This window comes from Rhinoderma darwinii, chromosome 3 (assembly GCF_050947455.1).
Source record: "Rhinoderma darwinii isolate aRhiDar2 chromosome 3, aRhiDar2.hap1, whole genome shotgun sequence".
NCBI classification, from domain to species: Eukaryota; Metazoa; Chordata; class Amphibia; order Anura; family Rhinodermatidae; genus Rhinoderma; species Rhinoderma darwinii.
The window spans coordinates 273,671,557-273,696,887 of NC_134689.1; the positions used below are offsets into that span (position 1 = coordinate 273,671,557).

General features: G+C 43.3%; 1 protein-coding gene across 2 annotated transcripts in view; it reads left to right on the top strand.

Moving 5' to 3' along the window:
- Positions 1–15,523: 15,523 nt before the first annotated feature.
- SLTM (SAFB like transcription modulator) overlaps positions 15,524–25,331 on the top strand; it is a 70,986-nt gene continuing 61,178 nt past the window's right edge. For both annotated transcript variants that reach the window (XM_075857935.1, XM_075857939.1), the window contains exon 1: positions 15,524–15,777. In XM_075857935.1, the coding sequence (XP_075714050.1) occupies positions 15,643–15,777 (135 nt within the window). In that variant the 5' untranslated portion in view covers positions 15,524–15,642. The remainder of the gene's footprint in view (positions 15,778–25,331) is intronic.

A 25,331-nucleotide genomic window follows, 5' to 3' on the forward strand; every position in this document is an offset into this window, starting at 1 on the left:
ATGGGACTGGATGTGGCAGGTTGCGCCAGACGTGGCGGACGACAGTAGGTGCAGCAAGTTGCGCCAGTCATGGCAGATGACAGCAGGTGCAGCAGGTTGCGCCAGACGTGGCGGATGACAGCAGGTTCAACAGGTTGTGCCAGACGTGGCGGATGACAGAAGGTGCAGCAGGTTGCGCCAGACGTGGTGGATGACAGCAGGTGCAGCAGGTTGCGCCAGACGACAGCAGGTGCAGCAGGACATGACTCCAACACTAGACAGGACTCAGCAACCAACATAACACAGGATACAGGAACACGTAGCAGGGCACTGGAACACTTGGGAACAGGATAACACAGAGGGACCATTTGCAAAGACTAACATGGGAATTACTAACAACGCTCAGACAGGGAGTGAAATGGGAGGGCCCCTTTAATAGTCCAGAGAGATTGGGGCTGATTTGTAATAAAATTCATGTGTGCGCACTGGCCCTTTAAGACCGGGCACGAGTGCACGCGCACCCTACGGGACACAGCCGAGCGGAGCGCAAGTGAGTGCTGGCGTCTCCTAGGAAGGAGATTCTGGCCGGAGCTCATGGATCCATGGCAGCGGCGGCCAGGGGTGAGTAGGAATGGCTGTTTAATGAGATCTTAGGAGCCAAGTGGTTCTCTAAACTAGATTTATGCGGGGCCTACAATTTGGTTTGTATCCGTAAAGGGCATGATTGGAAGACTGCATTTAAGACTCCTTATGGTCATTATGAGTATTTGGTCATGCCTTTTGGTTTAAGTAATGCTCCTGCAGTTTTTCAAAACATGGTTAATGATATTTTCAGAAATTTTATTGGATGTTTTGTGGTGGTGTATCTAGATGATATTCTTGTGTTTTCTTCCGATTGGTCCTCTCATGTCCAACATTTAAGGTCCGTCCTTCAAGTACTGAGGGAAAATTGTCTATACACCAAGTTTAAAAATTGTATTTTCGGCATTCAGAAAATTAATTTCTTGGGGTATGTGCTGTCTCCTAATGATTTTCGTATGGACTCAAGCAATTCTTGATTGGGTTCAACCCACTAAACCCATTAAAGGCTCTGCAGAGGTTCGTGGGTTTTGCAAATTATTACCGAAAATGTATTTATAATTTTTCCTCCATTACCAAACCTTTGACAGAGTTTACTAAAGTGGGTTCTGACCTTGTAAATTGGAAACCCACTGCAGTTTCCACCTGTGAAACCTTGAAACAATGTTTTATGGAAGCGCCTGTACTTGTTCAACCTGACTTTTCTAGTCCCTTTATTGTTGAGGTTGATGCCTCAGAAATAGGTGTGGGGGCTGTGTTGTCTCAAGGGTCTTCTGTATTGACTAACTTGCATCCCTGTGCTTTTTTTCTTGCAAATATTCTTCCACTGAAAGAAACTATGATATAGGTAATCGTGAGCTTCTTGCTATTAAGTGGGCGTTTGAAGAGTGGTGTCACTTTCTAGAGGGAGCCAAACATCAAATTACTGCACTGACTGACCATAAATACCTGACTTTTTTAGAATCAGCCAAAAGACTCAATCCAAGACAGGCTAGGTGGGCCTTGTTCTTTACCAAATTTGACTTAATTGTAACCTACAGACCTGGGTCTAAAAGCTTCTGTTCCTCACAGGTCCCCGACATTCATCCTGAACCTATTTTATCTAAGGGAATTGTGGTTTCTGCAATATCATTGGATCTTTCAACTGAGATTAAAGAAAGTAAGCAACTCGCTCCGCTAACCATTCCTGCTGGGAAGTTGTTTGTACCCCCCAGTTCAGATTTCGTTTGCTCAATGAGTTACATGATTCTGTTCTGTGTGGCCATCCAGGGATAACTGGTACTAAAAGGTTGGTGTCACGTCTCTATTGGTGGCCATCCTTGTCTTGTAATGTGAGTTCCTATGTCTCTACTTCCGATGTCTGCGCTCGCCCCAAGACTGCTCAAACTCATCCTATTGGTGAATTGCTGCCATTGCCTGTTCATCTGTCCATTGATTTTGTTACTGATTTACCTCTCTCTGAAGGAAAAACTGTAATTTGGGTTGTGGTGGACCATTTCAGTAAAATGTGTCATTTCATCCCATTGCCTCAACTTCCTAATTCCAAAACTTTGTCTAAATTGTTTATTGATTAAGTGGTTCGTCCGCATGGTATTCCGGATAATATTGTCTCTGATAGAGCTGTACAATTTGTGGCTAGCTTTTGGAGAGCCTTCTGTAGAAAACTTGGGGTAGAGTTAGGCTGGATTCACACAAGGTCATTACGTCCGTAATTGACAGACGTATTTCGGCCGCAAGTCCCGGACCGAACACAGTGCAGGGAGCCGGGCTCTTAGCATCATAGTTATGTACGATGCTAGGAGTCCCTGCCCCGCTGCCGGACAACTGTCCCGTACTGCAATCATGTTTTCAGTACGGGACAGTTCACCTCCTCTTCCAGTTCAGGGTGAGGGAATTGTGGATTCTACAAGGGTCAGGGGTATTTTACAGTACTTGGTGCACTGGTAGGTGTATGGGCCGGAATAGCGAACTTAGGTTTCTGCCCATTCAGTACATGCCAGTCGTTTGGTTAAAGTTTTTCATTTAAAGTTTCCTTTGAAACCTATTCTGAAGTTTAAGGGTCCAGTGACCTCTCGTAAAATGGGCGGGGGGGGGGGGGGGGTACTGTCAGGAAAATGCCTGTACCCTTAAGGTTACCAAGACTATGGTTCTGGCTTTTGGGCGTGTCTGTTTTACCTTGAGCCTATCTCTTTTGTCTGTCTTTCTGCCTTCAGGTGTAGAATTAGTATTTATACCCAGCCTCCTCCACCTGTCGGTGCTTGTGAATTTTCCGGTCTTCTGGTGTCTGATCAAGCTTTCTACATTCCCTGCACTCCTGACTTCTGGGCCTTTTTGAAACTGACCTCGACTTGTCTCTCGTTAACCCCTTGTTTGCTGATTTTGCATTATCTGCTCCCAGCCGGTTTTGACCTTTGCTATTCCTGATATCCGCTTGGCTTCTGATTTGGACTTTGTTTATACCCTGGCTGTCTGGTCTCCTGCTCAGGCTAGTCTGCATTGCACCTCCTATCCAACGCTGAACATTGCTAAGACAACCTGGGTCCTAAGCAACAAAGTCCACCCCACCTTGCGGTCGGCTCTGGTGAACACCTTTGGGTCGCCTTAGACACTGTCGATCAGAGTTGTGACAGATTCGTGGTTGCGGTTTTATGGGCACGCTCTCTCCCGGCACTCTCCAGCAGCCTTTGGGGAATCACTCATATTGTAATTCCATAACAGGCGCGCAGATTTTGCTGGATTGGTTTCTTGGCACCATGTTGGGTTTTCCAAAGCCCCTGTGGGACCAAAACAGTGGAAACTCCCCAAAAGTGACTCCATTTTGGAAACTACACCTCTTGAGAAATTAATCTAGGAGTGTAGTGAACATTTTGACCCCACAGGTGTTTCATAGATTTTATTAGAACTGGGCAGTGAAAATAAAAATTTCATTTTATTCCAATAAGACGTAGCTTTAGCTTAAAAATTTTCATTTTCTCAGCAAATAAATGGAAAAAAGCACCCCAAGTTCGGCAATACCCCATATGTGGTCATAAACTGCTGTTTGTGCACACGGTTTTGGGCTCAGAAGGGAAGGAGCGCCATTTGGCGTGAAGATTTTGCTGGATTGGTTTCTCTGCACCATGTCGCAATTGCAAAGCCCCTAAGGTACCAGTACAGTGGAAACTCCCCAAATGAGTGATCTCATTTTGGAAATTACACCCCTCAAGGTATTCACCTAGTGGTGTAGTGAACATGCTACACCCGCAAGTGTTTTCCAGAAATCAGCGTACACTCGATGTTGCAGAGTAAAAATGGCAATTTTTCCATAGATATGCCAATATGTGGTGCCCAGCTTGTGCCACCATGAAAATACATCTCTCTAATTATTATGCTGTGTTGCCTGGTTTTATAAACACCCTACATGTGCCCTAATCATTTGCCTGGACATTCGAGAGGGCTCAGAAGTGAAAGAGTACCCTGCGAATTTAAGGCCTAATTTGGCCACTTACAAAGTAGTGGTTTAAAATTGCAGAGGCTCTGATGTAAAATAATAAAAGAAACCCCTGAGAAGTGACCCCATTTGGTAAACGACACCATTGAAGGCATTTATTAATGGGTTTAGTGAACACTTTGACCCCACGGGTCTTTTCCATAAATTAATGTGCTGCGGATGGTGTAAAGTAAAAATTGCAATTTTTCCCTAGATATGCCATTTCAGTGGCAAATATGTAGTGCCCAGCTTGTGCCACTGGAGACACCCCCAAAAAAATAGTTAAAAGGGTTCTTCTGTCTATGGCGATGCCATATATGTGGACGTCCTACACTGGTCACAGTGTAGGACTCAGAAGGGAGGGAGCACCATTTGGCTTTTGGAGCACAGATTTTGTTTGGTAGTAGTTTTGTTTGGAGTTTTACTGGTAAATGAGTTTATAATGTGGGGGCATTTGTAATCTGGACAAAGTACATCAGGGCATAATAAGAGGGTATAATAATCGGGTAAAAAAAAACAATAAAATAATCCATAAATGTGTATTACGCTGTGAAGCAATCCTTTATGCACAGGCCTGAGTCGCTCTGATAAATGGTGTCGTTTCTTATCCCCCTTATGGTACACATTCTGCACCTCTGCAGTTTGGGGAATTTTGCTGGGAAAGTGTTGTCCTGGTATAATAGGGGCACCCTCGCTTCCAGAAGATATGTTGGAGCCCACCCTTACTGGTTCACTAATTTTAGGCTCTTGATAAATCGCCTCTTGAAACAGAAGAAATGTTCCCTTCAGGCCTGCACAACTGCATATTTTTTTCTTTCCTGACTTATTGGAGCCTTAACTTATTTTATTTTTTTATAGACATAGTGGTGTGAGGGCTGTTTTTTTTTGCAGGATGAGCTGTAGTTTTTATTGCTACCACTTTTGGGTACACGCGACTTTTTGATCACTTTTTATCCTATTTTTTGGGAGGCAAGGTGACCAAAAAAACAGCAATTCTGGCATTTTTCTTACAGCATTCACTGCGCAGGATAAATAACATAATATTTTTATAGCTCAGGTCATTACGGACGTGGCGATACAAAAAAAAAATGCAGAAATGCAGCGTAGTAGCTGTTTGATTTATATATTTTAACACATTTGGGGATGACAGCCAAATATTGCATGGCTTTCTACGTTTTTGAGAGCACAAGGTCTTGATGTAGACGTATGTGGTATATATGAATTTTGCACACCGTCGTCTATTATTTTGACATTGTTTTTGTGTGTAAACCTCTGCTTGTATGTGAGTTTTAGGAGCAAATCTATGTTATAATGAATTTTTATTTTATTTTTTTAAAGGGAATGTGTCACGAATTCAAAATAATTTTTAAGTAGCCCCAATGGGGACAGTAAAAGAGGACCTCTGTACAGCGCTGCGTAATATGTTGGCGCTATATAAGTAACTGAAATAAATAAATAAGTTATTCATTTTTATTATATTTTTTACATTTTTTGCTGCATTTTTTTTTTCTTCCACATGGTGGGAAAGTATTAAAAATTAGATAATCATTTTACATGTTTTCCTATGTTGGCCACCAGAGGAAGCACCTCTGAGAATTACATCAAGGTGAATAAGGTAAAGCAAGCTGACTCACAGCTGCTGTAAATGTGGGAGGGAATATCACCCCCCCCCTTTCTATTTTTGGCCACAAGCCAGGAAAAGGTGTCTTCAAATTGCTAAGCATTCTCCGGCTCCCATTTTGGGAGTGATTGTACAAATGGCAGCTGGCACAAGCTATAGGACACACCAAAAGGCTAAGGGTAAGTTCACACGCTTACTAAAAAAAAGTCTGAAAATACAGAGCTGTTTTCAAGGGAAAACTGCTCCTGATTTTCTGCCATTTTTTAATCAAACTCGCGTTTTTTTACGGCCGTTTTTGGAGCTGTTTTTCTATAGAGTCAATGAAAAATGGCTCCAAAAACGGGCTCAAGAATGACATGCACTTCTTTTTCGCGGGCGTCTTTTTACGTGCTGTTTTTTTAAAATGAGGTGTAAAAAAATGCATTTTTAAAAAACGTGTTGTGTAAATAAAGAGGTTTCGAGCCAATCACACATTTAGTGTGTGGGTGATTAAATTGTTAAAAAATTTTTTCTTTTTTTCACGAGTCAGGAAATATTATAAATTAATTCTAATTTAGAATACTTCCCATTTCTGGTCACTAGATGGAGCTATTCCCAAAATTGCAGCATTGCAAAATTGGGTAAAAAGCCCTCGCTCTAGTGAGCTCTCAGCATCCCCCCCCCTCCTTTATCCTGGCTAGTGCCGGGATAAACGAGGGGTTTGAACAGTGTAACCTCCTACACTGTGTGTCGCCATTTTTTGAGCTAACACACAGTGTAGTAGGTTTACATACAGTAGTAAACACACACAAACACGAACATACATTGAAATCTCTTACCTGCTCCTGCCCCCGCGGCTCCCTCCGGCCCGTCCGCTCCGTCTGCTGCCGCTGGTCCAAGTGCACAAGTCCGGAAGCCGCGACCGGAAGTAGTAATATTACTGTCCGGCCGCGACTTCCGGTCCACAGGAAAATGGCGCCGGACGGCGCCAATTTCAAATTGGACTGTGTGGGAGCGGCGCATGCGCAGTTCCCACACAGACGCCGTACACACAAGTGAATGGGACGGGAGCCGTTCGCAGTCCCTATGGGACTGTGGCTGCCGTATTCCATGTCTGTATGTGTCGTTAATCGACACATACAGAAATGGAACAAAAAATGGCAGCCCCCATAGGGAAGAAAAAGTGTAAAAATAAGAAAAAGTAAAACACAAACACACAAATAAATATAAACGTTTTTAATAAAGCACTAACATCTTTAACATATAAAAAAATAATTTGTGATGACACTGTTCCTTTAAGCTTCCCATTTACATGATTGGGAAAGCGAGCTGTTAGTTCTTTACGCAAGCGTTTTAAAAAAATGAGTGAGGGGGGCTGTGTGTATCGCAGTTGCATGTTTGGGGAGATTTGTGTGTGTGTGGGGGGGGGGGGGGGGGGTGCTCGCCGCTGATTTTTCAAAACAGCTGATAAGCGGCTATGAAGGTTCAGCAGCGCCCATGCATACACCGCTGCACAAAAATAGGACACAGCTCTTCTGCGCACACTACACACACACAGCCCTGCTGCGCACCACACACACACAGCTATGCTACACACACAGCTCTGCTACACACACAGTTCTGCTACACACACACATACACAGCTCTGCTACACACACACAGTTCTGCTACACACACACAGCTCTACTACACACAGCTCTGCTACACACACACAGCTCTGCTACACACGCACACACACAAACAGCTCTGCTACACGCAAACGGCTATGCTACACACACGACTTTGCTACACACACAGCTTAGCTACACACACAGTTCTGCTACACACACACAGCTCTGCTACACACACACACAGCTCTGCTATACACATACACACACACATGCACACACACACAGTTACAGGTGTGGGGGGGGTCGCGAGGGGGGGCTGTGTGAGAGAGAGACAGACAGAGACACACACCTTACCTGCAGTGCGACCGGTCTTCATAATGACGCCGGCATTCCCCCTATAAACCAGCTTCTCTGCTGGGTCGCTCTGAAGTGCGCTTGCGCAGCACAGAGTGCAATAGCAGAAGCAGAGGATACAATGAACGGGAGAAGTTCATTGTATCCTATGCACTGTAGCTGCCGTATTCCATCTGTGTATGTGTCGTTAAAAGGCACATACACAGATGAAATAAAACATGGCAACTCCCAGTAAAGTAAGAAAGTTTTAATAAAAAAAACATTGTATGTGAAAAATAAAAATAAAGTCAATATAATATTTTATTAAATAAAAATACATAAATTAAGTTAAAAAAAACATGACACTGTCCCTTTAAATAATTCTTGTTTGTCACAAAGTTACAAAATGTGGACATGGCTACCAACAGCATGACAAGACAATTGGAATCTGCAGGTTGTCTGTTTTCAGGAAATATATAGGGCTTGGGGGGGGTGCACTCACTTTTTAAGGTGTTTAATCTCTGTATTTTATAGGTTGTTACATTTTTAATTTTCAGCTTAAAGGGGTTGTCCAGGCCCTAAAAACTGATGGCCTATCCTCAGGACCCCTGCCGATCAGCTGTTTTGAAGGGGGTGCAGCACTCGTCTGAGCACTGCTTCCCCTTTATTTCTACTTGCGCACTGTGAATCGTTGACACACATGTAGCGGTGATTCACAGGTATTGCAGCCTTCTCCTATTGAAGTGAATGTGAGAAGGCTGCAATACCTGTGAATCACCGCTACATGTGTGCCGACGATTCACAGTGAGCAAGTAGAAATGAAGGGGAAGCAACGATCGTACAAGCGCTGCATCCCCGGCCGGGGTCCCGGGAGTTGGACCCGAGCCATCAGCTATTGATGGCCTATCCTGAGGATAGGCCATCAATTTTTAGGGACTGGACAACCCTTTCAAAGGCTATGTATACCTTTGAAAGTCAATTTTTTTTTTAATAATGTGTGTGATTAGTGTAACTTTCTAAATAGTTTTTTGTAAAAATTTGTTTTACTTTTTGAGATACAGCTGCAAAGGTTTACATTTACAAATGTTTACTCTCCAATTTTGGTGACTCTATGAAGATATGTGCATGTGGACATAGGCATAAGTGGTATGCATGAACTCTTCATATATTGAATGCCCAAGTCCTCCTCACTGCACCCTCTCTGCAGTGAGGAGGAGCTTGAATTGAGAGGCGGTCAAGTATGGGACTGACAGAAACACACGAGCAATGTACTCGGCTGTTTTTGTCATTCCCATAAACTTTGAAAGGAGCGTCAGCGCGCATGCGAGACCGCAGCTCCATTCAATGTCCTACTCACTGAGGACCAGCAATGTGAAAGTACACAGGGGGTTTAAGACTCCCGTTCTCACAATCGTTGGGGGTCCCAGCAATCAATGATCACCTATTCATTTTTTATCCAGTGACAGCAGCTTGCACGTACATGCCTCTGTGCCTGGAAAAGGGGCCATGGCACGCCAACAAGCACTGTGATTCCTTCTGCTAATTGTGTGGTCCTGGATTGAGACGGTATGTAATGGTAGGGGTAGGGAAACGGACAAGTGAGCCCTAATCTACCCGCCACTCTGTCCCTGCCTACTTGCAACGACCCGCCCTAGGCGACGGGGTACAACTGGGCGGCGGTCCCTACGCTCAGTAAGTGCACGAGACAAAACATACAAGGGAATATAAAGCAAAGGGAAAGGGGCAGTTGCCCACGGAAACACTGTGAGCAACAGAGTGGTGAACGAGCCAAGTCAAACCAGGAGAGCACGAGGTACCAAACACAGAGCAGAAGAGTAGTCAGAAAGCCAGGGTCAGAATGGAGCAGGATCAAATTGTTAGGAGCTGTAGCTGGGCCAGGAAACCACACGAGAAGAATCACAAGCAAGGAGGAAAAGGAAAGGCAGGTATAAATAGACAGAGGGCGGGAGCTAGCTGAGTCTGGCCAGGCTGCGATAGGCCCTCCCACTCCTAAGCCTGCCATCCTGAGTGGTGGAAGCTGGAGTCAGTCTCAGAGACATAGACTCAGGTGAAGACTGATTACCTAAGGAAGTTAACCCCGAAGCTGTGCCTGGCAGATCCTTTACACGGTAAGGGTATGTTCACACGCACTGTATTCAGACGTAATTCGGGCGTTTTATGCCTCGAATTACGTCTGAAAAAACGGCTCCATTACGCCTACAAACATCTGCCCATTGCTTTCAATGGGTTTTACGATGCTCTGTTCCCACGAGGTGTAATTTTACGCGTCGCTGTCAAAAGACGGAGCGTAAAAAGACGCCCGCGTCAAAGAAGTGCATGTCACTTCTTGGGACGTTTTTTGGAGTCGTTTTTCATTGACTCCATTAAAAAACAGCTCCAATAACGTTCGTAAAATCCGCAGTGAAAAATGCGAGTTGTTAAAAAACTTCTGAAAATCAGGAGCTGTTTTCAGGCGAAAACAGCTCAGTAATTTCAGACGTATTTTTCTACTGCGTGTGAACATACCCTAAGCGATCATGTACTGATAGCCTATCCTAAGGGTATGTTCACACGGCCTATTTTCAGACGTAATTGTGGTGTTTTACGCCTATTTTCAGACGTAATTTGGGCGTTTTATGCCTCGAATTACGCCTGAAAAGACGGCTCCATTACACCTACAAACATCTGCCCATTGCTTGCACTGGGTTTTACAATGTTCTGTTCAGACGAGGTGTAATTTTACGCGTCGCTGTCAAAAGACGCCCATGTCAAAGAAGTGCATGTCACTTGTTTGGACGTTTTTCGAGACGTTTTTCATTGACTCCATTGAAAAATAGCTCCAATTACGTCCGTAATGGACGCCGCGAAAAACGTGGGTACTTGCAAAAACGTCTGAAATTCAAGAACTGTTTTCGCCTGAAAACAGCTCCGTAATTTCCAACGTAATTTGCTACTGCGTGTGAACATACCCTAAAGGTGGCCATATTCTTAAAGAACCATTTGTAAAGGCCGATAATCGGCAGAACGAACATTCATAAGAACTCTCGTTACCAATCATTGGCCAATTTAAATATGGCAGCGATCAGCCTAGAAAACGAAAAACCGCTAATTTGTCTGCTGATCGCATCTTTTATGCGGCCTAAAAATATCATTGTTATCAGCAGCACATTTCCCCGTGTAAACAGGGGATGCGCTGCCGACGATATGCAAACTGTGTGGGGACCAAACGGTCGTATTTTACGATTAGTTGTCCTTATGCAGTTTGCATCGGGCTGTGTAAAAGGGCCTTTACACAAGTGCCAATTAACTTGTTATATCATTGATCGTTATGGGAATCTACTTGTGTAAAGACGCCTTTAGAAATCTGGTGGCTGAATGATCCCTTGGCCAATAAATATTCCTTTTGATCCACCATGTTTTATCAATGGGGAGAGGAAAATAATGGCCCTTTTACATGGGCAGATCTTCTACCATGATTAACCACCTTTGATGAGCATCAATCTCTTGCTTCATTCAAACTGAGCAAAGATTCCATCAGCTTACGAACAAGCTGGTTCCTTTTACACCAGCCAATATGGGCCGTAACAACGAGCACCGATCACTTGTCCCCAGACATTTCAATCATGTCGGCAGCACATCTCCGATTACAAAGATGTGAAGCCGGCAGTGATATTTTCTGCTGCTTAAACGATACGACCAGCAGATGAACGAGCGTTTGCATGTTCGTTGGCTGATCGTTGCCCTGTTTACAAAAGGCAATGATCGTGAATGGGCATTCATATGAACGCTCGCTTGCCCGATCATAGCCCGTGTAAAAGGGCCTACAGGGCAATGATCGGGTCAACAAGCATTCGTAAAACAACACTATTTTACCTGATCATTGTCCCGTTTTTACGGGAATTTATTTAGCCCAAAAAAAAGTATCGTAGGTCAGCAGCAAATCTCCCCATGTAAACAAGGGTTGTGCTGCTGACTACTCACGATCATTGCTATTCACTCCCCAGGCGTTTTACGCCTCGAATTATGTCTGAAAAAACGCCTCCAATACGTCGGCAAACATCTGCCCATTACTTTCAATGGGCTTTACGATGTACTGTGCCGACGACCTGTCATTTTACGCGTCGCTGTCAAAAGACGGCTCGTAAAATTACAGCCTCGTCAAAAGAAGTGCAGGACACTTCTTGGGACGTAATTGGAGCTGTTTTTCATTGACTTCAATGAAGAACAGCTCCAAATTACGTCCATAAAAGACGCGGCGAAAAACGCCAGTACATGCATTTACGTCTGAAATTCAGGAGCTGTTTTCTCCTGAAAACAGCTTCGTAATTTCAGACGTAAATGCAGTTATCGTGTGCACATACCCTTACACAGGACAGTTATCGGGGAGACTAGCGTTAATATAACAGTCGTTGCCGATAATTGTCCTGTGTAAAAAAGGCAGCGATCAGCAGCTCGATCCTCTGCTGATTGTATTGTTTTAACCCCTATCCGCACCAGGACGTAACTGTCCGTCGTCGCGGGAGGTTACTTCCCGCACGAGGACGTACAGTTACTGAGTTTTTCCCGGTGCACACTGTCGGCGACAGTGTGCACTGGGAACCGGGAGGTCAGCTGTCGCCGACAGCTGACACTCCACTCTTGCCGACCAGCGGTCCTTTGCCGCTGGTTTCGGCGAATGAACCCCTTAAATTCGGCGATCGGGTGCAATCGCCGAATTTTGGGGGTTTCTAACATATCGGCAGACCCCGGTCCGAAATCGCGGGGTTTGCCGATAGTTACTATGGCAAACGGAAGCCAAACAATGGCTTCCGGGTCTGCCATGGACGGAAGCCCATCAGGACCAACCTTCGGCTGGTCCTGATAGGCTTCCTGTCAGAGTGACAGGAAGTCACTGTGTCGTTCCCGATGGCACACTGTCGGCGACAGTGTGCATCGGGAACTTGGAGATCAGCTGTCCCCGACAGCTGACACTCCAGTGTTGCCGATCAGCGGCTCATCGCCGCTGATTTCGGCAATTAATCCGCTACATGCGGGGCTCGATTGCGATCTCCGCATGTAGCGGGTTTGTAGCGCATCAGCAGCCCTCATGCAATCGTGGGGGCTTCTGATGCTTGTGATGGCAACTGGGGGCCAGACAACGGCCCCCAAGTCTGCCATGTATGTCAGCCTATGAGGATCAGCCTCTGCTGATCCTCGTAGACCAACTGTCAGAGTGACTGTGACGTCACACTGACAGTTGGAATACGTTACACTACCTAGGTAGTGTAATGTATTCTAGCAGCGATCAGGGCTGCAGGTCAAAAAAATTAAGTGAAAAAAGTATTAAGAAAAATTAACAAAAAAAATAAAGTGTAAAAAGTAAAAAAAAGTTAATAAAAATGTTTTATAAAAGTGTAAAAATAAGTTTTTGTTCTCCTATAATAAGTCATTTATTATAGGGAAAAAATGAAAACGTTAAAAAAAAAGTACAAATATTTGGTAACGACCCAAACTATGAAACTATAATGTTAATTTTTCCGCACGGTGAACGCCGCAAACAAAATAAACGGAAAACTATGTCAGCATTGCTATATTTTGGTCACCATCCCTCCCAAGACATAGAATAAAAAGTGATCAAAAAGTCGCATTTACCCCAAAATAGTACCAATAAAAACTACAACCCGTCCCGCAAAAAACAAGACCTCCCACAGCTTTTTTGACGAAAAAACAAAAAAGTTACGGCTCAGAATAGCGTGTCTCAGAAAATTAATTATTTTATAGAAACGTAATTTTATTGTGCAAACGCTGCAAAACTTAAAAAAACTATACACATATGGTATCGGCGTAATCGTACCGACCGGCAGAATAAATTAAAATGTAATTTATTGCGCACGGTGAACGCTGTAATAAATAAAGAATTTAAAGCGCCAAAATCGCTGTTTTTTGGTCACCTTAGCTCTAAAAAAGATCATGAGGGGCCAAAATGCTCACTATACCTAGAAAAATTCCTTGAGGGGTGTAGATTTCAAAATAGGGTCACTTTTGGGGTGTTTCCACTGTTTTGTTCCCTCCGGGGCGTTGCAAACCCGACATGGCACTGAAAACCAATCCAGCAAAATCTGCGCTCCAAAATCCAAAAGGCGCTCCTTCCCTCCTGAGCCCTGCTGTGGGTCCAAACATCAGTTTACGACCACATATGGGGTATTGCCATAATCGGGAGAAATTGCTTTACAAATGTTGGGCGGCTTTTTCTCCTTTTATTCCTTGTATTTTTCCACAGACTAATTCCACTAAATTCTGCAAAAAAACTGTGGAGTCAAAATGCTAACTATACCCCTAGAAAAATGCCTTGAGGGGTGTAGTTTCCAAAATGGGGTCACTTTTTGGGGGTTTCAACTGTTTAGGCACCACAAGACCTCCTCAAACCTGACATGGTGCCTAAAATATATTCCTAAAAAAAGGAGGCCCCAAAATCCACTAGGTGCTCCTTTGCTTCTGAGGCCTGTGTTTCAGTCCATTAGGACACTAGGGCCACATGTTGGATGTTTCTAAAATCTGCAGAATCTGGGCAATAAATATTGAGTTGCGTTTCTCTGGTAAAACCTTCTGTGTTACAGAATTTGTTTTTATTACAAATGAATTTCGGCAAAAAAAATGAAATTTGTAACTTTCACCTCTCCTTTGCCTTAATTCCTGTGAAACGCCTAAAGGGTTAAAATACTTTCTGAATGTGGTTTTGAATACCTTGAGGGGTGCAGTTTTCAAAGTGGGGTGATTTATGGGGACTTTCTAATATATAAGGCCCTCAAAGCCGTGAAAAAATGGCCTATTGAAATTTCATTGAAAATATGAGAAATTGCTGCTAAAGTTCTAAGCCTTGTAACGTCCTAGAAAAATAAAAGTACGTGAAAAAAAATGATGCAAACATAAAGTAGACATATGGGAAATGTTAGCTAGTAACTATTTTGTGTGGTATTACTATCTGTTTTACAAGCAAATACATTTAAATTTAGAAAAATGCTAATTTTTGCTAAAATTTGAAGTTTTTCACAAATATTGAATTTATCGACCACATTTTTTCACTAACATAAAATACAATATGTCACAAGAAAACAATCTCAGAATCGCTTGGATAGGTAAAAGCATTCCAAAGTTATTACCACATAAAGTGACACGTCAGATTTGAAAAAATCATCTGTGTCCACAAGGCCAAAACAGGCTAATGGGGTTAAAAAGTAAAATATTATCGTTGTCGGCAGCACATCTATCTCCCTGTGTAAACAGGGAGACGCGCTGCTGATATGATAATAATGGATGGGGACGAGAGATCGGAGTAACGACCGCTCGTCCCCAGCCATAGCTTCGTGTGACAAGAGCAAACGAGCGCCGATCAATAATGTCTCGTTGATCGTCGCTCGCTGCACCGGCCGAGTGTAATAGGAGCTTTACACTGGACGATTTTGGCAGATGCAGCGAGCACCAATTAGCGAGACAGCTCATGGATTGGCGCTCTTTTGCTCCTGTAACAAGGATCTATTTATGGGGACGAGCGATCGTTACTCTGATCGCTCGTCCCCATACATTATTATCATGTCGGCAGGGAGATGTGCTGCTAACAACGATAATATTTCACTTTGTTAAAACAATACGATCAGCAGATAATTGAGCGTTTGCTGGTTCATCTGCTGATCGCTGCACTTTTTACACAGGACAATTATCGGCAACGACCGTTATATGAACACTTGTCTGCCCGATAACTGCCCAGTGTAAAACCCCCTTAACCCAAAATGTCCGATCTGTTTTCCTCCGACATCGGGCGTCGGACAAATTTACAAGACGGTCGAACAATCCATCTTCAAGGAACTACCGTGTTATCTTTTGAGTTCTACTCTGCCTGTAAAAATGACAAACTCCGCCCATATTTATGTGTAAAGGGCGTAGCCCATCGTCGATAGCGACGGCCGCAAGCGTGTGACGTCACCGGAAGCACGGTACTCTGCGCGTGATTCCTGTTCATCCGGTGTGAGCGGCGGGACTCGGCCATTGTTATCCAGGTCATCGTGATTCGGGGTTTTCTGATCGATCCGCCCGGCATGGCTTCATCCAGCAGCCCGTCTGAGCGAAAGAGAGTGTCCGACCTGCGCGTTATCGACCTCAAGTCCGAGCTTAAGCGAAGGAACCTGGATGTGAACGGGGTGAAGAACGTGCTAGTGGCCAGGCTGAAGCAGGTAGGCGCAGGCTTATGTTATTATGGAGTGCGCGGGGTATTTGAAGCACCGGCGGCTGCTTGTGCTAGGATGGACTCCACACTCCAGTAGTTTGCGGCGAGTGTTGTTGTGGAGGTCTATGCTGGAATCTGTGATCACTAGAGCTGCGTAATGTCCATATTTATATATGAATTGTGTCATGATGGCCGATTTACTGCATACAGCGCCCATTTACACAAAGTGAGCCTCACCCTAAAGCTGTCCATAGATGTAAGGCCTTATTTACACGAGTGTGGCGCATCTCGGACGTGAAAAACAGCAGTTTTTCACGTCCGAGGTGCTCTGCGCTGCAAGACGCAATGTCTCGCATCCCCCATAGATGAGTCTGTTGGGACGCGTGAAAAAATAGGACATGTCCTTTTTTCTCACGGTCCGTTGAAAAGCCACATTGAACTATAAAGGCCATTTACGCCAACGTGATAAACGTCCGTGTGACGGCCGTTGACACAACGGCCGTCCCACAGACCTTTTGTAGTTCAATGTGGCCGTTCACACAGCCGTTTCAACAGTCCGTGAGAAAATAGGACATGTCCTATTTTTTTGCGCATCCCTCCATAGACTCATCTATGGGGAATGTGAGACATTGCGTCTTGCAGAGCACAGATGCACCTCCGACAGGAAAAGCTGCTGTTTTTCACGTCCGAGATGTGCCACGCTCGTGTAAATAAGGCCTAAGAATGTGATTGGCCTCATCAATCTGTCTGTGGGAACATGTTGTTTTGGCTGACCACGGCCCTAGTTTTGTCAACCTGTACTTTGCAAATAATAATTTGCATTAATTTTATATAGTGATCGACTGTAATGGTCAATCGTCCATTCCAGCCAGCGGTATGCGCTGCGATAATTAAAGTTGCCTTCTAGAGATAGATCTGCTGTGCTCCTGGGCAGAATGTTAGAAAAAAGTTAGAGGCTCTGTCACCACATTATAAGTGCCCTGTCTCCTACATAAGAAGATCGGCGCTGTAATGTAAGTGACAGTAATGCTTTTTATTTAATAAAATGATCTATTTTCACTACTATATTCACAATCTCTGCATTTTGTTACTCTGTCTGTGGTAGTTACAGCAGAGGAAGCGTAATCTCGCGAGATCTCGCTGTAAGTGACAGTTTAGAACGAGATCACGCTTCCTCTTCTGTAACTACCACAGACAGAGTAACGAAGTGCAGAGCTTGTGAATAGACATCCCGTGGAATGTCTATTCACTGTCTAAACACTTCAGTATTGTTAATGTGTTAGTACAAGACAGCACATAAGGATCTAGCAGGATCCCTATGCGCTGAGTGAATGGAGAGGAGTGCATGACGCTGATTGGTCACTGATTGGTCAGCGTCATACACTCCTCTGTACAACGTCCACTTGGTCCAAAGTAAAAACAAGCCCACTTGGGCATTAAGCAACTCATTAGCATAAATCTAAAATCGCTAATAAAGTTGTAAAAATAGATCGTTTTTTTTAAATAAAAAGCACTGCTGTCGCCTACATTATAGCGCCGATCTCCTTATGTAGGAGACAGGGCACTTATAATGTGGTGACAGAGCCTCTTTAATCTAATGTTACAAATGAAAGCGGTACAGTGACCACAAGCAGAGGAAGTGATAATCTTTATATTGTGCCAACATATTCCACAGCACTGTACAATTCAGAGGGAACGTGTACAGACACTAGCAGACATTACAGGCTCATTTCAGACAGGTTTTTGGTGTTTTATTTTGATGCGGAAGCAGCGTTCGAATCAGTGCGAACAAACGTCTGAAATCGCCCTCCCCTTGATTTAAAAAAGCGGCATGTCCTCTCTTGCTGTGGTCTCTGCCTCTGACCACCAATTGAAATCCAATAGGGGGGCAGAAAGAAACCTGCCGTGCTAGTTTCTGAGCCTTTTCCGCCTGCGGTCCATGCACTAGCTTCAATGGCCGCGGGCGAAGAAACGTGGAAATATACGTGCAGGCAGTTCAAAATCTGTAAGCCTAGCCTAAGGGTATGTGCACACACACTAATTACGTCCGTAATTGACGGACGTATTTCGGCCGCAAGTCCCGGACCGAACTCAGTGCAGGGAGCCAGGCTCCTAGCATCATAGTTATATACGATGCTAGGAGTCCCTGCCTCTCTGCAGGACAACTGTCCCGTACTGTAATCATGTTTTCAGTACGGGACAGCAGTTCCACGGAGAGGCAGGGACTCCTAGCATCGTACATAAGTATGATGCTAGGAGCCCGGCTCCCTGCACTGTGTTCGGTCCACTACTTGCGGCCGAAATACGTCCGTCAATTACGGACGTAAATAGTGTGTGTGCACATACCCTAACGCTTTCCTTTTGGACAGTGAATTTATTTCTCGTTACAAAAGTCTAGGACTATCTCCAACCTAACACGGGCCAATGATTGGGAATGAGCCTTTAGATCAGTGATCATTGGCCCGTGTAAAATGACTTTTACTATGGCTTATCTCCCAAAAAAAACGGTCATGCCAAATCCTTGCAACCACTGGCCCCATACCTATTCATCGCTATTTTTCAGTCCACTGACGAAAAATCGGTGGTTTTAAAATTGTAGCTGAGTTTCTTCTTAACCCCTTCAGGACCCAGCCTGTTTTGGCCTTGTGGCACAGCCGATTTTTTTCAAATCTGACATGTCACTTTGTGGTAATAACTTGGGAATGCTTTAACTTATCCAAGCGATTCTGAAATAGTTTTCTTGTGACATATTGTACTTTATGATAGTGGAAAAATTTGGTCGATAAATTCAATATTAGTGAAAAACATCAATTTAGAGAAAATGTGAAAAAAGTTAGCATTTTTCTAAATGTATCTGCTTGTAATACCACACAAAATAGTCACTAGTTAACATTTCCCATACGTCTACTTTATGCTTGCATCGTTTTTTGAACGTTCTTTTATTTTTCTAGGACGTTACAAGGCTTAGAACTTTAGCAGCAATTTCTCACATTTTCCAGAAAAATTCAAGTCCTATTTTTACAGGGACCAGTTCAGTTCTGAAGTGGTTTTGAGGGCCTTGTATATTAGAATCTCCCAATAAATCACCCGTTTTTTTTTGTTTTTGTTTTTTTTTAAACTGCACCCCTCAAAGTATTCAAAACAGCATTCAGAAAGATTCTTAACCCTTTAGGTGTTTTACAGGAGATAAAGCAAAGTAGAGGTGAAATTTACAAATTTCATTTTTTTTTGCCGAAGTTCATCTTGTAATCACTTTTTTTTCGGTAACACAGAAGGTTGTACCAGAGATACACAATTAATATTTATTGCCCAGGTTCTGCAGTTTTTAAAAATATCCCACATGTGGCCCTAGTGTCCTAATGGACCGAAACACCGGCCTCAGAAGCAAAAAAGCACCTACAGGATTTTGGAGTCTGCTTTTTTTTAGATTATATTTTAGGCACCATGTCGGGTTTGAAGAGGTCTTGTGGTACCAAAACAGTGGAAACTCTCCAAGTGACCCCATTTTGGAAACTATACCCCTCAAGGAATTTATCTAGGGGTATAGTTAGCATTTTCACCCCACAGTTATTTTGCTATTTTTATTGGAATTAGTCTATGAAAATCTACTTTATTTTTTTCCTGTAAAAATGCACCCCAACATTTGTAAAGCATCTTCTCCCGATTAAGGAAATACCCCATATGTGGTAATAAACTGCTGTTTGGACCCACAGCAGAGCTCAGAAGGGAAGGAGCGTCTTTTGGATTTTGGAGCGCAGATTTGCCTGGAATGGTTTTCGGTGCCATGTCACACACAGGAGAGACGCCCACACCCGACGCGCGTTTCGGCAAATGCCTACCCCCAGACGAAGGCATTTGCCAAAACGCGCGTCGGGTGTGGGAGTCTCCTGTGTGTGACCATGACTTTGGGTAGGTAATCATTTCTCATGCGTGTCAGCTATTTCCCACTGGCAGTTCAATATCTATCAGCCTCTGAGCACATCAAATATTCACTTTTTCATGTGTATATGGTATACCATTGTATATATATTTTTTGTAACTTAAATATTACCATTTCACCATCAATTGCTCTGATGTACTCTGCAGACTGTTTGGCTGCTATTTTTTTAGACTTCTGACACTTAATTTGCTTACATATTTCTACATCTTTATATACCTACGATATTTATTCATCACTGTGGTCTAGCATTGGCTGACGCCTTTTCATTGTGTGACTCCTCTTTTTTGATGAAGCACCAGCGAAACGCGCGTCGGGTCTGGCAGCGGTCTCCCATCCCACCCTGATCTCCTGCTCATTTTCCACTACGTAGGTGTAGGTATACTGCTCATTAGTTTGCCTATGACTGCACTTTGCATGTATTTTATTAGGTATCTATCTGCAAATGTACTATGCTTAGCACCTGCCTAAAAATATTGATTTATGCTCTTTGTGGGATCTTGTGACCATTTTAACATCTGGGGGACCAGGCTGCTTTCATGTTCGGATTCCATCTCTTTATGAGGGTTCATTCTTTTTACTGTGTATAGTTGTAATGTGTTTTTTCTGTGTATTTTTGACTGAAATAAAGATTGTAATTTTGCAAATTCTTGGTCGTGACTTTTCTTCTCTTTCTGGTTTATTATATCAGTCACTGTGACCATCGGCACAATTTGGGGCATTGCTCGGTTTGCTCGTTTATTTTTTTGCGGCGTTAGCCGTGCAGGAAAAATAACATAGTTTTGGTTGTTACGAACGCGGTGATACCAAATGTGTACTGTTTAACGGTTTAATTTTTTTCCTATAATAAAAGACTTATTATAAAAAACAAATATATTTTATTGTTACACTTTTGTAAAGCATTTTTTTTTTTTTTTACCTGCAGCTCTGACCACTTCTAGTATACATTACACTACCTAGTAGTGTAATGTATTCCAATTGTCAGTGTGACGTCAGTCGCCGACACTGTGCACCGGTAACCGCGCAGTAACTACGTCCTAGTGCGCTAAGACACTGGCCACCAGAACGTAGAGTTGCGTCATGGTGCGCCTAGGGGTTAAGGTCCGCTTACACGGCTTGTCCTGGGCTATGTAAACTAGCGCTGATCAACAAGACAGCTCGTTGATCGGCGCTAGTTTGCTCCTGTCACACAGAGCTATGGATGGGGACGAGTGCTCGTTACTCCGACTGCTCGTCCCCATACATTTGTATCATGTCTGCAGCGCGTCTCCCTGTTTACGCAGGGAGATGAGCTGCCGACAACGATAAAATTTTTCATATTTAAAACGATACGATCAGCAGATGAGCGTTTGAAATTCTACAAGTTAGTGGGAAAAAAATTAGATTTTCACGGCCTAATTCAGCAAAACTGTGGGGTCAAAATGCTCACTATACCCCTCAATAAATTCCTTGAGGTGTAGTTTTCCAAATGGGGTCACTTTTGGGGGGTTTCCACTGTTTTGGTCCCTCAAGGGCTTCACAAATGCAACGTGGCACCCAAAAAATCATTCCAACTAAATTTGAACTCTAAAAGCCAAATGGTGCCCCTTCTCTTCTGGGTCCTGCTGTATGTCCAAACAGTAGTTTATTACCACATATGGGGTATTTCCGTAATTGGGAGAAATTGCTTTTCAAATGTTTCGGTGCTTTTTCTCCTTTATGCCTTGTAAAAATGGAAAATGTCTATTTTATTGGAAAAAAATGTAGATTTTTTTTTTTTTTTTCACGTTATAATTCCACTAAATTCGGCAAAAAAACCTGTGGGGGTCAAAATGCCCTTGATATGTTCCTTGAGAAGTGTAGTTTGCGAAATGCTGTCGTCTTGGGGGATTTCCTCCTTTGTTTTGGAACCAGAAGACCGCTTCAAATCAGACATGGTGCCTAAAATATATTCTAATAAAAAGGAGGCCCCAAAATCCACTATGTGCTTCTTTACTTCTGAGGTCGGTGCTTCAGTCCATTAGCACACTAGGGACACGTGGGATATTTCTAAAAACTGCAGAATCTGGGCAATAAATGTTAAGTTGCGTTTCTCTGATAAAACCTGTTATAGAAAATTATGGTTTGAAACACATTCTGCAAAAAAAACGGAATTTTGTTAACTTCACAAACCACTTTGCTTTTAATTCCTGTGAAACTCCTAAAGGGTTAAGAAACTGTCTAAATGCTGTTTTGAGTACTTTTGAGGGGTTCCGTTTTTAAAATGGGGTGATTTATAGGGGTTTTTTAATATATAGGGCCTTTAAAGGCATGGTGTCGCCCCAAAAACATGTTTTTTTTTAAAAATTTAAACATTTAGTGTGTGGGTGATTAAACATTGTTCAAATTTTTTTTATTTTTTTCGCGAGTCAGGAAATATTATAAATTTTTTCAAATTTATAATACTACCCATTTTTGGTCACTAGATGGAGCTGTTTGGAGCTAGTTCCCAAAATTGCAGCATTGCAACATTGGGTTAAAAGCTATCGCTCTAGTGAGCTCTCAGCATCCCCCCCTCCTTTATCCTGGCTAGTGCCGGGATAAACGAGGGGTTTGAAAGGTTTAACCTCCTACACTGTGTGTCGCCATTTTTTGAGGTAACCCACAGTGTAGTAGGTTTACATGCAGTAGTAAACACACACAAACACTAACATACATTGAAATCGCTTACCTGCTCCTGCCGCCGCGGCCCGTCCGCTCCCTTTGCTGCCGCTGTTCCATGTGCACTTGTCCGGAAGCCGCGACCGGAAGTAGTAATATTACTGTCCGGCCGCGACTTCCGGTCCACAGGAAAATGGCGCCGGACGGCGCCAATTTCGAATAGGACTGTGTGGGAGCGGCGCATGCGCAGTTCCCACACAGACGCCGTACACGGCAGTCAATGGGACGGGAGCCGTTCGCAGTCCCTATGGGACTGTGGCTGCCGTATTCCATGTCTGTGTGTGTCGTTAATCGACACACACAGAAATGGAACAAAAAATGGCAGCCCCCATAGGGAAGAAAAAGTGTGAAAATAAGAAACAGTAAAACACAAACACACAAATGTAAATAAACGTTTATATTAAGGCACTAACATCTTTAACATATAAACAAATTATTTGTGATGACACTGTTCCTTTAACACCACTTCAGAACGGAACTGGTCCCTAAAAAAAAAAAATGCTTTTGAAATGTATTTATTTTTTTGGAAATGTGAGGAATTGCTGCTAAAGTTCTAAGGGGATGTTCACACTGAGTATTTTGCCGAGTTTTTTGACGCAGAAACCGCGTCGCAAAAACGGCCCGAGAACGCCTCCCATTGATTTCAATGGGAGGCGTCGGCGGCTTTTTCCCGCGAGCAGTAAAACTGCCTCGTGGGAAAAAGAAGCGACATGCCCTATCTTCGGGCGCTTCCGCCTCTGACCTCCCATTGACTTCAATGGGAGGCAGAGAAAGCGTATTTCGCGCTGTTTTATGCCCGCGGCGCTCAATGGCCGATGTAGCTACTTACCTGCAAACGCTGATGCTGCAGAATCATCTGTAGCCTCTGGTGCCGATGTGGCCGACACGATGCAGGACCTGTGAGTGACGTCACAGATCTGCACTGCCAGAAGCTGGGCGTTCTGAAGAGAAGAGGATGTTACTTCTCATCAGAACGCCCAGCTAGTAAAAGTAGTAAACACGCCCCGATGTACGCACATAATACACGCCCACTTGGACTTTTACTTTTAAACACGCCCACTTGGACTTTTGCAAGCCTCATTTGCATAACTACAAAAATGGTCATAACTTGGCCAAAAATGCTCGTTTTTTAAAAATAAAAACGTTACTGTAATCTACATTGCAGCGCCGATCTGCTGCAATAGCAGATAGAGGTTGCAAAATCTGGTGACAGAGCCTCTTTAAGTACTTAATTTTTCAAAAACACCAAAATTTATTGAAAAATTGCAAAAATTGATATCTGCTTGTAAGACAGGCAGTTATACCACACAATAGTCGCTAATTAACATCCCCCATATGTCTACTTTATATTTGCATCGTGTTTTGAACATCCTTTTATTTTTCTAGGACGCTACAAAGGCTTAGAACTTTAGCAGCAATTTCTCACATTTTAAAGAAAATTTAAAAAGGCTATTTTTACAGGGACCAGTTCAGTTGTGAAGTGGCTTTGCGAGCCTTATATATTAGAAACCCCCAATAAGTCACCCCATTTTAAAAACGTAACCCCTCAAGTATTCAAAACAGCATTTAGAAAGTTTCTTAACCCTTTCTGAGTTTCACAGAAAAGAAAGCAAAGTAGGTGAAATTTACAAAAAAAAGATTATTTTTTTTACATTTTTTTTAGACATGTAGACATATTTAATACATTTTTTTTGTAACAGGTTTTACTAGAGAAATGTAACTCCATATTTATTGCCAAGGTTCTGCAGATTTAGGAAATATCCTATATGTGCCACTTGTGTGGTAATGTACTGAAGCAAAGGAGCACCTAGTGGATTTTGGGGCCTTATTATTATTAGAATATATTTTAGGCACCATGTCAGGTTTGAAGGGCTCTTGCGGTGCCAAAACAGTGGAAATCACTCAAAAGTGACCCCATTTGGGAAACTACACACCTCAAGCAAATTATCTAGGAGTATAGTGAGCATTTTGACCCCACTGGTTCATTGCAGAAATTATTGGAGTAGACTAAAAATTAAAATCTATGTTTTTTTCAAAGAAAATGTAGGTTTAGCTAGTTTTTCATTTCCACAGGGACTAAAGGAAAAACAGCACCACAAAATTTGTAAAGCAATTTCTCCTGAGTACGGCAATACCTCATATGTGGTCATAAACGGCTGTTTGGGCACACAGTAGGGCTCGGAAGGGAACAAGCGGCATTTAGGTTTTGGAGTGCAGATTTTACTGGATTGGTTTCTGGGCACTGTCGCATTGGCAAAGCCCCTGTGGGACCAAAGCAGTGGAAACCCCCCAGAAGTGACCACATTTTGGAAACAAAAAACCCTCAAGGTATTCACCTAGGGGAGTAGTAGGCATGTTAACCCCGCAGATGTTTTCCAGAAATTTAGTGTGCACTCGATGTTGCAGAGTGAAAATGGGATTTTTTTTCCCCCATAGATATGCCAATATGTGGCGCCCAGCTTGTTCCACCATAAGACCGCTCTCTAATTATTATGCTGTGTTTCCAGGTTTTAGAAACTCCCTACATGCGGCACTAATCTCTTGCCTGGACATTTGACAGGGCTCCGGAGTGAAAGAGTACAATGTGAAATCAAGGCCTAATCTGGCGATTTACAAAGTATTGGTTCACAATTGCACAGCTTTGATGTGAAATAAGAAAAGAAACCCCTGAGAAGTGACCCCATTTTGAAAACTACACCCCTCAAGGCATTTATTAAGGGGTGTAGTGAGCATTTTTACCCCACAGGTCTTTTCCATAAATGATTGCGCTGCAGATGGTGCAAAGTAAAAATTTTAATTTTTCCCTAGATATGCCATTCAGTGGCAAATATGTCGTGCTGAGCTTGTGCCACTGGAGACACACACCTCAAAAATTGGATGCCATATATGCGGAAGTAAACTGCTGTTTGGGCACAGTGTAGGGCTCAGAGGGGAGGGAGCACAAT